General features: G+C 36.1%; 1 protein-coding gene across 1 annotated transcript; it reads left to right on the forward strand.

Moving 5' to 3' along the window:
- Positions 1-4989: 4989 nt before the first annotated feature.
- On the forward strand, positions 4990-16451 carry LOC127952199 (gastrula zinc finger protein xLCGF3.1). Its single transcript, XM_052550605.1, has 3 exons — positions 4990-5094; positions 5217-5420; positions 15417-16451. Exons 2-3 carry the CDS (start codon positions 5333-5335, stop codon positions 16319-16321), a joined length of 993 nt encoding a protein of 330 aa, XP_052406565.1. The 5' UTR covers positions 4990-5094; positions 5217-5332; the 3' UTR covers positions 16322-16451.
- The last annotated feature ends 772 nt before the right edge of the window (positions 16452-17223 follow it).

A 17223-nucleotide genomic window follows, 5' to 3' on the forward strand; every position in this document is an offset into this window, starting at 1 on the left:
ACCCCGTAGAGGGGAAATTACGTGAATGCCCAGCGTTCGAGAGACTTCACTTCCAAAACACAAGTCCTGGCGTACTTCAGGGAGGAAGAGGATCGTTAGCCCCTGACCAACGGCCGATGAGGACGAGGACGAAGATGACGATGACGATGAAGGTGATCTGCGTACTGGAGATCGGGGGTCGGGTAAGTCTTACACACACATGCGATAGACGAGACCAGACGGTTAGGTGTCTGTGAGTGTGGGTTTATATGCCAGTCTTGATTGGTCAGCGGCAGGTGCAATGATTTAATACTCAGGTGAGCAGGAACGGGGAGGTTGAGCTGTAGGGTCTGACGCTGCTTGGTTGGCTGGATTCGTGACATATATATATATATATATGTATATATATATATATATATATATATATATATATATATATATATGTATATATATATAATTTATTTATTTATTTATTTATTTATTTTTTACAGACAATGACCCGAAACATACAGCTGCGAGGCAGTATATTGCCGAGGAGGGGATTAACTGGGTGAAAACACCAGCCGAGTATTTTGTTCTGTTATGTTGGTGTCTGTCCTTTTTTCTGGTTTATGAAGTCTACATTTGACAAAATCGTTCAACTTGTCAATTTTTTTCACTTACAGCTCACCAGATCTTAATCCCATCGAGCTGGTGTGGCACGCACTGAAGGAATTTGTCAGACGTCAGGTCAAGACAAGAAATAAAGACGAGCTTCTTGAGGCCATTGTAACTTTTTGGTGCAATTGCTTGACAAAAACTGTTTGCAACAGATACATTGACCACCTTCAGGATGAGCTACTGGAATGTAACTAATTTAATGCAATTTTGTACATTTATTGTAAACTTGCTATCATTTAATAAACTTTAGACTTACAATAATCTGCTGTCTCTTATTTCTAAGCATTTCAAGATATCATGTATATGAGACACCGCAATTTAAAGTAAATTAATTATCAGGAAAAAATTCAAGTGATCAAGAGGGTGCCTCCCTGTCATTAATGTGCATTAATAATTTCCGCACAAACACTTGAATATGAATATTAATACACATTTTGCAAATGCATTACAATGCAAATTATTATTTTACATGCAATTATACAAACAAGATTGGTAATGAAGATAAAACAAATGAGAATAAATTCTGCACATTGCACTCAGCATCACACGAACCACACACATTTTACACACCTGCATTTAAATGCGACTGCAATTTATTATTATTATTATTTATTTATTTAACTTTAATTAAAGCAAGTAGGGCTGGGCAATAAATCAATTTTATTGTTTAAGTAGAATGTGTAATTTACATCGGTTTGTTTGAAGGAAAATCGGGCTCCCATAGTTCTGAGTGGCTCAACTCTCCCCGCGCATCTGACAGAGACGTGAAATGAAATTTCAAACATACTGAACTAACTTTATCCGCGGAGAGTGTTTCACTAAGCGTGCAGCGGAGTGAATATTAAATGCTCTGAGCGCAGAGGAGGAGTAGCTGCTGCTTCACTCTGCTCACAGACTCTGCTGCGGAGTGAGAGAGATGATTCACTCGACGAAATGAAGACCAAGGCAGCACAAGCACTGCATATCCGTCAAAAAGCAACCTGCAGCAATGCTCGTTGCTCGGATCACAATCCTTACTTTTGTAGGTCGCATGGCATAAATAATAGATGATATGACCACCATAAGACCAGTTTTAATCTGAACAGCTCTTAACGCTGAGTGGATGGTTAGATGCATTATTGGCTAGTATTACATAAATAAATAAATAAATGTCTTTCCAGCATTAAGGTCGTAATGAAGTTATTGCTTTTTTTAAATCATCTTGTCTGTTATAAATTTGACTGCCCTAAAAGCAAGTTAAGAAGTCTCCCTTTAAAATCACTTAAGTTGTAAGTTAATGAAGCTATTTTTTTACGTCATGTGCATTTTGTTGATTATAGTGAAAGAACTTGAGTTTAATCATAAGGACGTTTTATTTATCCGTCCATTCTTTAGAGTTTCAATTAGTTAAATCGTGCAGGTTTATTTTATTCGTTTTTTTTTTTTAGTCTAATTAGGCCTAAATAATGGGAACTAAATTATACGTGCTTCACTTTTACTAAAATAAAGGAAATAATTAATAAAACATGCAAGAATGTCTAAATCAGTGTACATACAAAAAATAAAAATTCCCAAGAAGTTATCTGTCAAAATAAAGGACAGGTAACGAATAACAAAAATCAATGTTGCTTTATTAAAGGAATTTTAAAATATAATATTAATAATACTGCACACCTTTCAAATGTGTCAAATCTAAAAATATGATTTAATACTATGTTGCTTATAGAAAAAATAAGCACAGGCTCAGGCACAGTCTTGACATTTATCCTGCTTGAATTTGAAGAAATGCTCATAACTTCATAAGTACCAAACTTTCGTCTGTGGATATTAAATATTAAATATTTTAACTACAGTGTTTTTCTTTCATTTTCCCTGACTGAAGCCATCAAATCTAACACATCAGTGAAGCAAAACTGAGTCTGTTAGCGAAAATGTGCTTTGATGAGCTTGTTTGATAACCTGTGGTTAAAGCGCCACTTAGCGGTCAAAGGCTGCAAATGCACTTTACACCGCCGCCACGGTGGTACGTGCGGTGGTAAAAAAGGCCTTTTGGATGTCTACTTAGTGTACAGTACAGACCAAAAGTTTGGACACACCTTCTCAGAGTTTTCTTTATTTTTATGACCTATGAAAATTGTAGATTCACACTGAATGAGAAGGTGTGTCCAAACTTTTGGTCTGTACTGTATATTTAAGTATGTACCCGGTATTTGAACTTGTGTTGCTAAAATCAATCACTAACTTGATAAATGAAACTTTCCTTTTCCAGACACTCTTCATTCATCTCACTTCTCAATAATAAAAATAACCATGTCATCAAGCAGATAATTCATGTTTATTATAATGTTTAAATTCTTGTGTGTTTAAATGCTGATCATATATAGGCCTATATGGTCCGGGTTGGCTAATTGGGAGCACCAGGAGGATTCCCGGTGGCCCTGTCTGTTTTTTGCCCGTGAGTGCCAGTGTGTTGTCATGCTGCTGGGTTGAAATATGCTGCATGCACTCACCCTAATCTTTTTATTTATTATTTTCTCACAGGCCCATATATTTTTCACCAGGCCATAATAAAAACAATTGCTCTTTTTCAGGAGGGGCTTAACAACTGCAGTTTTTAAGGAGTTTGGAAATGTCCCAGAAAGAAGTGAGGCCAATTTAATTTTAATTTTAAAGATCTGCTTCTAAGCAGTTAAGCACACTTTTGAAAAAAGATGTGGGAAGTGTGTCAAGATAGCAGGTTGACGACTTTAGGTGCTGCACTATGTCTTCCAAAATTTTGCTATCAATTGCTTCAAAAATAGACATAGTATCTTTTTGATATTGTGGCCAAATCTGTCTGAACTCTGCATTTCTTGAGGATGTGCTAATCTCCTTCCTGATATTGATGATCTTCTCAGAAAAGAAAGAAGCAAACTCATTGCATTTGCTGTCTGAGAGCATATCACTGGGAATCTGACTTGGGAGGTTTGTCAGTCTCTCAACAGTGGCAAAAAGAGTACGAGTGTTATTTAAGTTACTGTTTATAAGGTTTGAGAAGAAATTCTGTTTAGCTGTGGCTAGATTCACATTAAAAGCATGAAGGCTGTCTTTATAGATGCTTTAGTGAATCTCTCACTTTAAACATTTGATATGTTATCCATATTATATTGTGAATAAAAGTTTATGAGGTTTGTAAATTAACCCATTCCTTTTTTACTCAAAATTTGTACAGTGTCCCAACTTTTTTGGAATTGGTTTGTATAATTTTTGTACAAAATAGATAAATATACAAATAAATTGTAAGAAAATGTTATGGTTTAATCTGTACTGTGAATTCTATCACATCGTAAGTTTATTGAATTGTTACATCCAGATATGCTACTAGTTTTTGCTGATCATGTTGATTTGTCCACAGTCAAGTTCAGGCGATGTCTTTTTTTTGTTGTTGTTAATTTCATTTTGGGCTACCAAAACCTGAAGAATGCCTGCCCAAAGGGCTACCAGGGATTTAGAAATTTTGTGACCCCTGAAGTGTTTCCCAAAAGCATTGTTTATAACAACATTGCTTGAGACTGTGGAAAATGAACCCTGTCAATTTTGACTCAGCGATCCTTTTGTGATTGTTTTGTCCATTGTCCATTGTTTGGTCCATTCATTAAACATATCTATTGTATAACTTGGACAACTGTGCCAGTTGTGTTGACACTTTTATTATGTAACAACAGCACGGAATCCCATTCATTGTATTCAAATTGAATTTATATTGACTGGATTTAAATGACATAAAAAATATTTTGTTGTTCATAGAAATTCTGTGGGAAATTGATTTTGTTAAAAATAAAATTCAAAGAAAACACAAATCTTATGGTTGGTAGATGTCTGAAAGCATAAAAACAAGACGTCAAGTTAATATGTTAATATGTTCCTTTGTGTTACAAAGCTTAAGTATTTTAAAGTATTCTAAAGTATTTAGATTACTTACTAAACCGGAGTAATCTGACGAAATACGTAACTGATTACTTTTTACAACTTGTATTTTGTAATCTGTTGTGTAATACATTTTAAAAGTAACCTTCCCAGCCCTGTATATTAATATTTTGCAACATTTTTCCACATTGATTGATTTTATGTATTTATTTTTATTATGAGGCCCCTAATATTTAAGTGTAACTTTATTTTTGACAAACGGTTTTTTTAATAATATATAGCACAATGAAATCTTTGAGTTTGGTTCCTTCAAAAAATGCATTATACGCTTTTTAAAGGCTTATTATTAACGCTTATTAACACTTTTTTTATTTACAGAATCATAGTAATTTTAAGTTAAAGGTTTATATTTAACCAGCAATAAAACCCTGAATGTCTCTGACAAATGTTCGTCTGTGCGCTAACAGGACTTTTATTTTGTTCTGGCGATGTGACGTCACAAGGCAGCGCCTCGCTCCTGCGTCTGTTTTGATTCGGCTGAAGACATGTTTGTGGTTCCAGGCATCTAAAGTACTTAATAACCGTTTAGGCGGTTTTATAGTTTGTACAAGCGATGTAAAATGAATGAATTGTTCTTGAATATAATTCAATTTTACTGAAAATGTACAATCCGTTGTTTTGTGTGAGTAAAGCAAGGTCTTCACGCATCGCTCCCAGATCAGTTAATCATAACCACTGATACACTCCCGGTAACTGTGAAGAGAGAATCACTGCGGGCTGATCTAAACAGCGTCAAACCCGCCAGAACATGGAGTTCATCAAAGAGGAGAGTGAAGATGTGACGATTGAAGAGACATTCAGAGTTAGACGTGAAGACACTGAGGAACAACAAACAGGTTGGTCTTCACTCTCAAAAACATCTCCAGCACTACAGAAGTGAAAACAATAACATCCATTCATTTCTATCACTTATGCATCACTATCTAACAAAATAAAACCGTAATAAAATATATAAAATCAAAATCAAAATATATATTAGATAATATATTAATATACACATTAATTAGTCAGTATTTAATGTGACTATTTTAATGTGTTAAAATAGTCATATTATGTATATGTATTTAATGTGTTCATGTACTAAAATACATTAATTTTGCTTATATACCTTTTTTTTAACAGTTAGCGAGTCTTATGTAGGACAATGTTTAAACTGAAACATGAAATTCATCAATGTAATGATAACTCACCACATTCATGATGAGGTGATGTCATGTATGAAAAGTTATTGTGCACCTCGTCATGAATGTGTTGAGTTATCATTGCATTGATGAATTTCATGTTTAAGTTTAAACATTGTCCTAAATAAGACTGTTAAAAAAAATTATGCTACATGCTTTGCAACTGACAACCTCAAACAAGCAAAAATTATTTTTGAATCAGGGTATCATCAGGGTAAGATGATCCTTCTGAATCATCAATTAAATGTTATAGGCTAATGGTATTACCATATTTATAATTGTGAGTTAATTTAGTGGATTTTCCGGTGGTGTTTCGGTTGAACCTCTTTTTATTTTTCTCCTTTGTCACTGTCAGATTATGTAAATAGTAGGGGTGCTCCGATCACGATCGGCCGATCGTTATGCGCATCTCGTCAGTAAAGCCGGTTCTCTAATCAGCGGTTAATTCCATCAGGTGCGTGATTTCACATAGAGTAGCTGTTAATACACAGAGCCGTTGTTAATAGAGAAGATGCGCAAATCACGTTAATTTTCAGCGTTTTTTGACGCATCTTCTCAGTTAACAACGGCTCTGTGTAGTAACAGCTGCTCTATGTGAAATCACGCACCTGATGGAATTAACCGCTGATTAGAAAACCGGCTTTACTGATGAGATGCGCATAACGATCGGCCGATCGTGATCGGAGCACCCCTAGTAAATAGATTATACAAGTTTTATGTTTAGCCAGGTTTCAATGTCAGCTGTTCTGCCAATCCTTTAGGTTCCTTGTAAATATCTCATGTTCCTGTTCACGAATGGCTTTTGTCAAGAGCATAGGAGTAAAGCAGAGGACCTAATACTGAGCCCTGAGGCACTCCATATTTTGCATTTACATAAAGTAGTAACAGATAATATAGACAATGGCCAATAGCGAATAATTCACATAATTCAATATAACTGAATTCCAACATAATTATCAAACTATATGTCATGGTCTGTGTTACTGAAACATCTAATGTCACTAGAAGAGAGATGTACTTGAAACTAGATGCCGTATGTAGGTCATTTGTAAATAATCATAGTTTCTGTGCTATTATGGCAGCTTATTGAGTTGATATCGCTATAGAGTTAGAACCTGTTGAATGCGGTTTACAGGTTTGATAGAAAGAGAATGATGTGTGCCAAATGATTCGCTGTAGAAACTAAATATTTTAATGGTTGCTGACAAAATAGCTCAAATCAAGAGCAAATGCAAACGCAATGGCGTGAAATAAAATGTCATGATGTATTGAAGAAGAGTGGCTTGATTTAATTGCTGAAAATAGTGGATGATGGGCACAGAACGGTAACAAAACTCAGAGACATTTACAGTCGCACAGGTGTATTGTGTTAATAAAAAGTTAAAAAGAGCATTTATTCAAAATAGAAATCTTTACTAAAAATATAAGTCTTTACTATCACTTTTTATCCATTTAACACATCCTTGCTGAATAAAAAGTAATAATTTCTTTAAAAAAAATTGAATACACACTGTTTTTTAACTTTTTAGTTTAGTTAAAATTCAATTCAAGTTTATTTGTATAGCGCTTTTTACAATACAAATCGTTACAAAGCAACTTTACAGAAAAATATGTTTCTACAATATTTAGTAATAGCTTATGGTGGTGACTCAGTTTGTGCACGTTTGACAGGATTTTTAGAAAAAAATAATACAAGACATAGTCAGCTAGACGATGAACTATTATTATTATTATTAATTAATAATTATATGATACAGTCACACATGTAGCAATAATTGTTAGTTCTGTTTGTTGATTCAGGGTTAGCGTCATCTGAGGTCCTCTGATGGTCAGCATCAGCTCTTCTCAGGTGTTCTGGATCCAGTCTGGAGCTTGTGTAAATCCTAGTTAGCAAAACAAAGAAACAAAATAGAGACATCATTAGCATAGCTGCTGATCCAACAAACTAAAATTAGTTTAACCCAAGCTAATGAATAAAAATGCACATTTGATCAGATGCAACTGCAGTCACAATTTAAGAGATCCATTATTCGAATGCTTGGCGAAAGAGATGCGTTTTTAATCTAGATTTAAACAGAGAGAGTGTGTCTGAACCCTGAACATTATCAGGAAGGCTATTCCGGAGTTTGGGAGCCAAATGTGAAAAAGCTCTACCTCCTTTAGTGGACTTTGCTATCCTAGGAACTACCAAAAGTCCAGCGTTTTGTGACCTTAGGGTGCGTGATGGGTTGTAGTGTGGTATAAGGCTAGTTAGGTACGCAGGAGCTAAACCATTTTGGGCCTTATAGGTAAGTAATGATAATTTGTAACTGATACGGAACTTAATAGGTAGCCAGTGCAGAGACTGTAAAATTGGGGTAATATGATCATATTTTCTTGACCTGGTAAGGACTCTAGCTGCTGCATTTTGGACTACCTGTAACTTGTTTATTGAAGAAGCAGGACAACCACCTAGAAGTGCATTACAATTAGGGATGCACGATAATATCGGCACAGCATCGGTATCGGCCGATAAAAGCTTAAAATGACCATTATCGGTATCGGCCGATATGAATATTTCTGCCGATGAGCCAAACCGATATTCTCCAAGTGAAATAATTGACCTGTTTTTCAGATGTGAATGTCTGTCTACATTTGTAAAATAATAAATTTATGGTAGAATCAGTACAGAAGAGATACATGGATTTCTCTTCAGTAAAATTAAAGTTTAAATATATCAGTATATATTTGTAAATATATCAGTATATATTTGTATATATATCGATATCGGTATCGGCATCGGCCAAAATTATTTAGAAAATATCGGCATATCGAATATCGGCCAAAATCCAATATCGTGCATCCCTAATTACAATAGTCCAGTCTAGAGGTCATAAATGCATGAACTAGCTTTTCAGCATCAGAAACAGATAACATGTTTCGTAGCTTGGCAATGTTTCTAAGATGGAAGAATGCAGTTTTTGTAACATGGGAAATATGATTTTCAAAAGACAAATTGCTGTTTAATATAACACCCAGATTTCTGACTGTAGAGGAAGTAACAGTACATCCATCTAGTTGCAGATTGTAATCTACAAGATTCTGTGTAGTTTTTTTTTTGGTCCAATAATTAATATCTCTGTCTTATCCGAATTTAATTGGAGAAAATTACTTTTACATTTTTAACACCCACTGTTAGCTTAGATAATTGAGAAGTTTCATCTGGTCTCGTTGAGATATATAGCTGAGTATCATCAGCATAAGTGTGGAAGCTAATTCCGTATTTTCTAATAATATTACCAAGGGGCAACATGTATATTGATAATAGAAGGGGACCTAGGACGGATCCTTGTTGCACTCCATATTTTACTGATGATAAATGAGATGACACCCCATTTAAGTAAACAAAATGGTAGCGATCGGACAGGTAGGATCTAAACCATCTTAGAGCCTGCCCTTGAATACCTGTATAGGTTTGTAATCTATCTATGAGTATGTCATGATCTATGGTGTCGAACGCAGCACTAAGATCAAGTAAGACTAGAAATGAGATGCAGTCTTGATCTGACGCAAGGAGCAGGTCATTTGTAATTTTAACAAGTGCAGTTTCTGTGCTATGGCGGGGCCTGAAACCTGACTGAAATTCTTCATACAGATCATTTTTATGCAGGAAGGTGCTCAATTGAGCAGACACAACTTTTTCTAAAATTTTAGACATAAATGGAAGATTTGAAATAGGCCTATAATTTGCCAGTACACTAGGATCTAGTTTTGGTTTCTTAATAAGAGGCTTAATAACCGTCAGCTTAAATGGTTTTGGGATGTGACCTAAAGATAACGACGAGTTAATGATATTGAGAAGCGGTTCTTCGGCTACAGGTAACAACTCTTTCAGTAATTTAGTGGGCACAGGATCTAATAAAGATTGTTGTCGGTTTAGATACAGTGATAAGTTTATTTAGCTCTTCCTGTCCTATGGTTGTAAAGCACTGCAGTTTATCTTTGGGTGCGATGGATGAAACTGAAGTGTTAGACGCTGTAGAATCTACATTTGCTATTGTATTTCTAATGTTATCTATTTTATCAGTGAAGAAATTCATAAAGTCAGTACTATTTAACGATGGTGGAATATTTGAATCAGATGGTGTCTGGTAACTTGTTAATTTAGCCACTGTGCTAAATAAAAACCTTGGATTGTTTTGGTTATTTTCTATGAGTTTGTGTATATGCTCTGCCCTAGCAGTTTTTAGAGCCTGTCTATAGCTGGACATACTGTTTTTCCATGCAATTCTAAAAACTTCCAAGTTAGTTTTTCTCCATTTGCGTTCAAGACTACGAGCTTCTTTCTTGAGAGAGCGAGTATTACTGTTATACCATGGCACAGTACATTTTTCTCTAACCTTTTTCAATTCGATGGGGGCAACAGTTTCTAATGTATTAGAGCAGTGGTTCCCAACCTTTTTTAACTAATGGCCCACACAGCCAAACACATATGTTTCCGTGGCCCACTGCAAAAGAATTTAAACGATCCCGCTTTTTGTGTCGGGTTAACTAAGTACTCGGAAGCAAGGCTGTTAATTGTCTTTATTGAATAAAATGGTAATGTATTGAATAAACAGAAAATATACATAACGGATCAGCAAGCCCCCAATGGCTCGGGTTGACATTTCGAAAACGGGAAAACCAAATCCAGGCAGAGGTCGGCAGCGGGTAGAACGTCAGCGAGCCGAAGAGCCGTCAGAGGGAACAGGCAGAGCTGGGTTGAAACGAGCAGTCAAAACCGGCAGAGAAATGGAGCACTGGACAAAGCAAGACTAGAGTCAGACTCGAGTGACAAGTGCAAATCGAGAGCAGGCAAAAAAAAAAAAAAAGACACATTAAAGGGAAACGGAACTGCAATATGTAAATAAATTTAAACCAACAACCATGAAATAAATTTAGCTAAATGGATAACATGCACAAAAAAAAAATCTCAACTTGTTTACAAGACAATTAGACATGAAACTATTAACAACAATCTTTGACACTCACCTAATGCGAAGGTTGGTGTTGTTTAGCATTTACTAAGCGCTGTATGTCGGGCTGAAGGGAAGAAAGTTGCAAGCGGAGATCAGGCTCGACGTTAAGCTTATTCCGGTATTTTGTCTCGAGTGCCACCAATGCAGAAAATCCTGCTTCACATAAGTATGTTGTCGGAAATGGCATCAAAAATGTAAGAGCTTTGTCAGAAAGATCAGGATACTCGGAGAATGTATGAATCCAGAAATCCGTCAATGTTTTTTGAGAAAACGTCAATTTTAAAGCACTGTCACAAGACATGTCAATGAGGCTGTCGTGCTCTTTTGCACTTAAACTTGTGACGGCTCCCTCACACAAGTTTGCAAAAGGATTTTCCATCCAGGCAACCTGAGCATCTGGAGATGGAAAGTAGTCACGCAACTGGCTCTTCAGTCCTTGGAGATGCTCCTCAATCAGCTTTTTAACCAAGGTGGGTAGGCTCATGGCTTCTTCTGTCAAAAGATGTGACAAATTTTCAAACGATTCAGAGTTTGATTTGCGAATTCGTCCGGCCCAAATGTCCAGTTTCTTTATTGTGGCTTTGATTTTATTTTGGACTTGAAACGCTGTCCCTGATTTGCCCTGAAGACTCAAGTTCACACCATTTAGGTGATTGAAATTATCAGAAAGGTAGGACAATTTTGCAAGCCACTCGAAATCACTGAGGCGGTCTGAAAGGGGAAAATTTGAGTCAGATAAAAAAATCCGTGCTTCGTTGCGTAATTCAAATAGACGAGTAAGCACCCTGCCTCGTGAAAGCCATCGTACCTCAGTGTGTAACAGAAGCTGAACATGGCCACTTCCCATTTCTTCACAGAGTAGTCGAAACAGACGTGACTGAAGGGGCCTAGTCTTTATGAAATTGACGATTTTAACAGCCTCATCCAAGACGCATCTGAGATCTGTGGGCATCTTTTTGGTAGCTAGCACCTCCCGATGTAAACTGCAGTGGACAGAGCTCATGAGCGGCGTAGCTGTTTTTACGCGCGCAACGACTCCGTTGCGATGTCCCACCATGGCTCTTGCTCCATCTGTGCTCAGACCCACGCATTTAGACCAGTCTATTCCATTTGAAACAATGAATGCATTCAAAATATCAAATATGGCTTGGGCAGTTGATTGCGCCGTCAGCGGCTTACAGAAAAGGAAATCTTCTTGTAATTCTCCATTATGTACATAAGGTACAAGGGCAAGGAGGTTGGAAAGGTTTGCTATATCGGTCGATTCATCCAACTGTAGGGCATAAAAGGGACTCTCTCGAATGTTTTTGACAAACTTCTGAGTTATATCATCTGCCATTTCATTGATTCTTCTCTCGACTGTATTATCTGAAAGTGAAATCAGATTTAACTGCTTGCGGGCCTTTTCTCCACACATCACGCCAACCATTTCTTTCGCAGCAGGTAAAATCAAAGTTTCACCAATTGTGTGCGGTTTTCCAGCCTTTGCAATGAGCTTTGCAACACGATAAGATGCCTCCACTGCTTTACTGTTGTCGTTGCCAGAGAACGCTGTTTCAAGAGTTTTTTTTTCCTGCTTTGGTACTCTTTAAGTTTGTTCTCAAAAAATTCTATAGGCTTGGATGCATATTCACTATGCTTTGTTTCCAAGTGCCGTCGTAGTTTGATTGGTTTTAAAGCTTAATTTGACAGTATTTCTGAGCACACAACACAGAGCGTTAGCTGCTCGTTCTCTGCTCCAACATATGTGAAACCCAGCGCTAGGTAGTCGCTACTATATTTTCTTCGTTTAGGTTTATTTTGAGGCTATTCAGTGTCATGCTTACTTGTTGCTGAAGAAACGTCTGTATTTTTTCTTTTCAGCGATCCTGTTGTCAACCATTTATCCATTTTTAAATCTGCTTCAGCACGTATGAATCAAAACTATTTTAGATAGTCTAAGTTGGCGGGTTGTTATTAAACCAATCAGCGAGCTCGAATAGTGAAAGCATAGTAACAGTTTATTATTTAATTTCTCATTATTTAATTATATATCAAATTATGATTTATTTGATTTTGACTAGACATTTTTTATTATATTAACAATATTACAATTTCTATTAATAATAATTGGCGGCCCCCCCTGCAATACCGGCCCACAGGTTGAAAACCACTGTATTAGAGAAAATACTGCCCATGTTGTCAGTCATTTCGTCTAATTCATGTGTATTTTTGGGTACAAATAGCAGCTGAGATAGATCAGGCAGGTTATTTGCGAATCTTTCTTTGGTGGCTGGAACAATAGTTCTGCCCAGACGGTATCGCTGCGACATATAGTTAATATCAGTTATACGCAGCATGCATGATACAAGGAAATGGTCTGTAATATCATCACTTTGAGATACAATATCTATAGCAGTAAGATCGATTCCATGCGATATAATTAAATCTAGTGTATGATTAAAACGATGAGTGGGCCCGGTGACATTTTGCTTGACTCCAAAAGAGTTTATTAGGTCAGTAAACGCAAGTCCTAATGCAGGGATCCTCAAATCTGGACCTCGAGATCCACTTTCCTGCAGAGTTTAGCGCTAACCCTAATCAAACACACCTGAGCATGCTAATCAGTGTCAATCAATGTCTTTGGGATCATTCGAAAATGGCAGACAGGTGACTTTAATCAGGGTTGGAGCTAAACTCTGCAGTGCATTGGACCTCCAGGGTAAGATTTGAGGAAGGGGGTCCTAATGTATCATTTGTATTATCAACGTGAATATTAAAATCTCCCATGATTAGCGCCTTATCAACTGTAACTAGAAGGTCTGAGAGGAATTCTGCAAATTCTTTTAGGAATTCTGTATACTGCCCTGGTGGTCTAGCAAGAGATACATTAGATTTCTTTTGCATGTTTTGACATAACTAAACTTTTTAGTTTTGTAAAAGAATCCTGAAAAATATCACATGTCCCAAAATATATATTAAGTAGCACAACTGTTTCCAGCACTAATAATAAATCATCATATTAGAACGATTTGTGGAGATCATGTAACACTGAAGTATGGAGTAATGATGCTGAAAATACAGCTGCACATCACAGAAATAAATTATATTTTAAAAAGTATATTAAAATAAAAAACTTTAAATTGCAATAATATTTCACATTATTTTGTATCAAATAGATACAGCCTTGATGAGCATAAAAATGTATTTAATAAACTTTACTGATCCCAAACTTTGAACGGCAGTATTTTATTCAGTATTTTTTTTAAAAATGAATTTAGTCACGAGTCAAATTAAATACAAATAGCACATTAAAAGTTACACACTTGTTTTGTGTGCGCGCTGTACAGGTCTGATATAAAGAAAATTGATTGGGACATGTCCTACAGGAAGGAAAAAGTAAACAATATTAATAACAGCTTCTGGGGATCGGGGTGGCAACATGGCAAAAGTATAAAAATTTTCAAGTTGTCTCAGCAGTACAAACTAATTTACCTATTTTAAAAACAAATCCTTACAAAGTAACAAAAAATACATAAAAAAAGATTGACAGATACATAGGGCAAAGTGGGTGAAGATGAAAACCTTTTTATTTTTTTTCTTCGTTATCATTATTCTTCGTCATTAAAAATATGAATAAAGGTACACCATGTACAAATACAACTGTGCTTTACTTTTCAGATACAGTGGGCCTCATTTATCAATCTTATATAGAAACGAGCGCAGATCTGTGTGCACAAATCAACTTGCGACAGAATTCACATGGGATTCAATAAACATTCGTATTCCGCCAATCTCATCGTACGAATGATCGCATGTTGATAAATATGGTGGAAGAAAACAATTGTCATTTTGAATATCACACCTTTAAAAACACCATAGTTTAGAAGTTTACAACACAGGGAAATGAAACCCGGCCAAAAAGATGAGGTAATGTCCACCTGTTAAACTAACTGCAAACAATTAGGCTACATTAATTTTAATTTAGGCCTATGTCATTTATATGTATATTAAAATACTGGTAGGCTAAATATAAACATTATATTTAGTTTCCCTCACTCTACAACAAATATTTAAATTTAACTGTTTTCAAAACAACAGGAATGAAAAATAATTAGTTATAAAATTATATATTAAACTATAAATTAAAACACAAATTAGCCCTAAGGCGTTATACTTCACTCATGCTCTAATATCCATATACAATCCTTCATTGAGCTAAAATGTTTGTTTGGGTGCTGCCTGCTCATTGGACCTTTTAAAATAAACAGTGCAATTTGGTTGACTGCATAGAAGCATTGAATCCTCATGGTCTTGTTTACGCTGCTAATCATGCATATAAATCTAAAGCCCTGTATAAAACAAAAATAGAGAAGATATTCTAATCTTACTGGTTAACAATGAATTAATGGCCATTATTTGATAAAAAAAAAATAATAAATATCATTCTACAATTCTTCACCGTATTTCTGTGTTGAAACGACCGTAGGCCCAATTGTATTAATGTATTATGTATTAATGTATTAATATAATCTAACACAATATTTCTTTCATAGAATGGGAGTTATCACAATTCTTGTCTCCACGATCTGCTCACTCATCTTTCAGTAGCTCAGTGGGTTGGTATTTGCTCCATTCAACATGGGTTAACTTGTTTTGTCTCTTTTCTTCATAGAGCTGATAGCGCTGAAAGAGGAGAATCAAGAACTGAGTGTAATGGAAAAGAAACATCATGATTTTGTAACTGGAGAACAGACATCCTCTAGAGTTCAAAACACTGAAAGCTTTAATCGGCACACGACGGTTCACTCAGGAGAGAACTTGTTTAAATGCGATCAGTGTGGAAGACAGTTCTGGAACATTAAACATCTCCACAGACACACATTACTTCATTCCAAAGAAAAGCCTTTTAAATGCCAGCGGTGTGAAAAGTGTTTTAAAATCGAGAAATACCTGAAGAATCACATGAAGATTCACAGCGGACAGAAGCCGTTCACGTGCGCTCAGTGTGGGAAGTGTTTCGGTCATAAAGTCTGCCTCAAGAATCACATGACCCTTCACACCGGAGAGAAGCCTTACACCTGCAGACTGTGTGGAAAGAGCTTCTCACAAAGCGGGAATCTTAAATCTCACACGAGAGTTCACACCGGAGAGAAACGCTACACCTGCCCTCACTGCAAAAAACAATTCGGCCACAAAAACAGCCTCAATGATCACTTGAGGATTCACACCGGAGAGAAGCCCTACACATGCCAACACTGTGACGAGAGATTTAAACACAAAGGGTCTTTAGAAATGCACGTGATGCGTCACGCTGGAGAGATGCCCTTCACCTGCCAACTGTGCGGGAAGGGCTTCCCACAGAGAGCAAATCTGAAGAATCACATAAGAGTTCACACTGGAGAGAAGCCGTTCATCTGTTCCCACTGCGGAAAGGGTTTCACTTTTAAAGGAAACCTTAAGATTCACATGAGGATTCACACTAGAGAGAAGCCGTACTCGTGCTCTCAGTGTGAGATGAGGTTCCTCTATAAAAGAGACCTGAAACAGCATTTACAAACCCAGTGTTCCTCAGAGTGACGAGAGGCTATCTGTGTGTGTGAGACGGTTCACATGACCTTAGAGGCTTTTTTATTTTGTCATGGTCAGAAGTGGCCACATGTTCATATGTGCATCCTTTCAGGTTGCAATAAACATCCTCTCATTTTGATGACATTGTCATTTTGCAGATGCATTTATCCAAAGCGACTTACAATTGGGGAATACATAAACAGATTCTTCTTAAAGAAGCAAACAGACACAGGAAGTGCTTGTAATATCAAGATTCACACATTATTCAAATGAGTACAAGATAGAAAGAGAAGCAATAAAGAGAAAGGCAGTTTTTTATTCAAGGCATTTCTCATACATTTGATTGGTTTTAAATGTGCATTGTGTAATATTAAGGAGGATCCGTTGACAGAAATGCAATATTATATACATAACTATGTTTTCAGAGGTGTATTAAGACCTTTTTATTACCTTTGAATGTACAGTAGCCCTAAACAGTCAAATAGAGTTTATTTCGTCAGGACGCGATAATGAAAACGTATCAATAATATTCACAATAACATCAGTTCATTGAATAATTTAAGTAAATTTCCCTTTGTGAAGCAAGCTCATTGCTAGCTACTCTCGGACGATGACTTCTTACTCTTTCTTAATTAATAGATTAAACGGAAACAAAACACTAACGGGTTTTATTTAAACGCATCTAAAACAAAATGTGTATATATATATATTTTTACAACAGCACTTTTAACAAATTTAATAAACACTCTTGCTGTAAAATAGCAAAATGTATACGTTTACAAGTGACCAAATAATCTGTTTATAATTGGATCGACTGCTCAGTTGGAATTAAATCTTGATCTGATTGAAAAGGATTGTCTTAATTTGATTAACAATAAAAATATATAATTATAATGGATAAATATAATGGC

This window comes from Carassius gibelio, chromosome B3 (genome assembly GCF_023724105.1).
Source record: "Carassius gibelio isolate Cgi1373 ecotype wild population from Czech Republic chromosome B3, carGib1.2-hapl.c, whole genome shotgun sequence".
NCBI lineage: Eukaryota > Metazoa > Chordata > Actinopteri > Cypriniformes > Cyprinidae > Carassius > Carassius gibelio.

Excerpts from the sequence above, each read along its gene's own strand:
- LOC127952199 (XM_052550605.1), top strand. The coding sequence starts at position 5,333 with ATGGAGTTCATCAAAGAGGAGAGTGAAGATGTGACGATTGAAGAGACA. Across the intron at positions 5,421-15,416 it reads CACTGAGGAACAACAAACAG|AGCTGATAGCGCTGAAAGAG; the intron begins GTTGGTCTTCAC and ends TTTTCTTCATAG.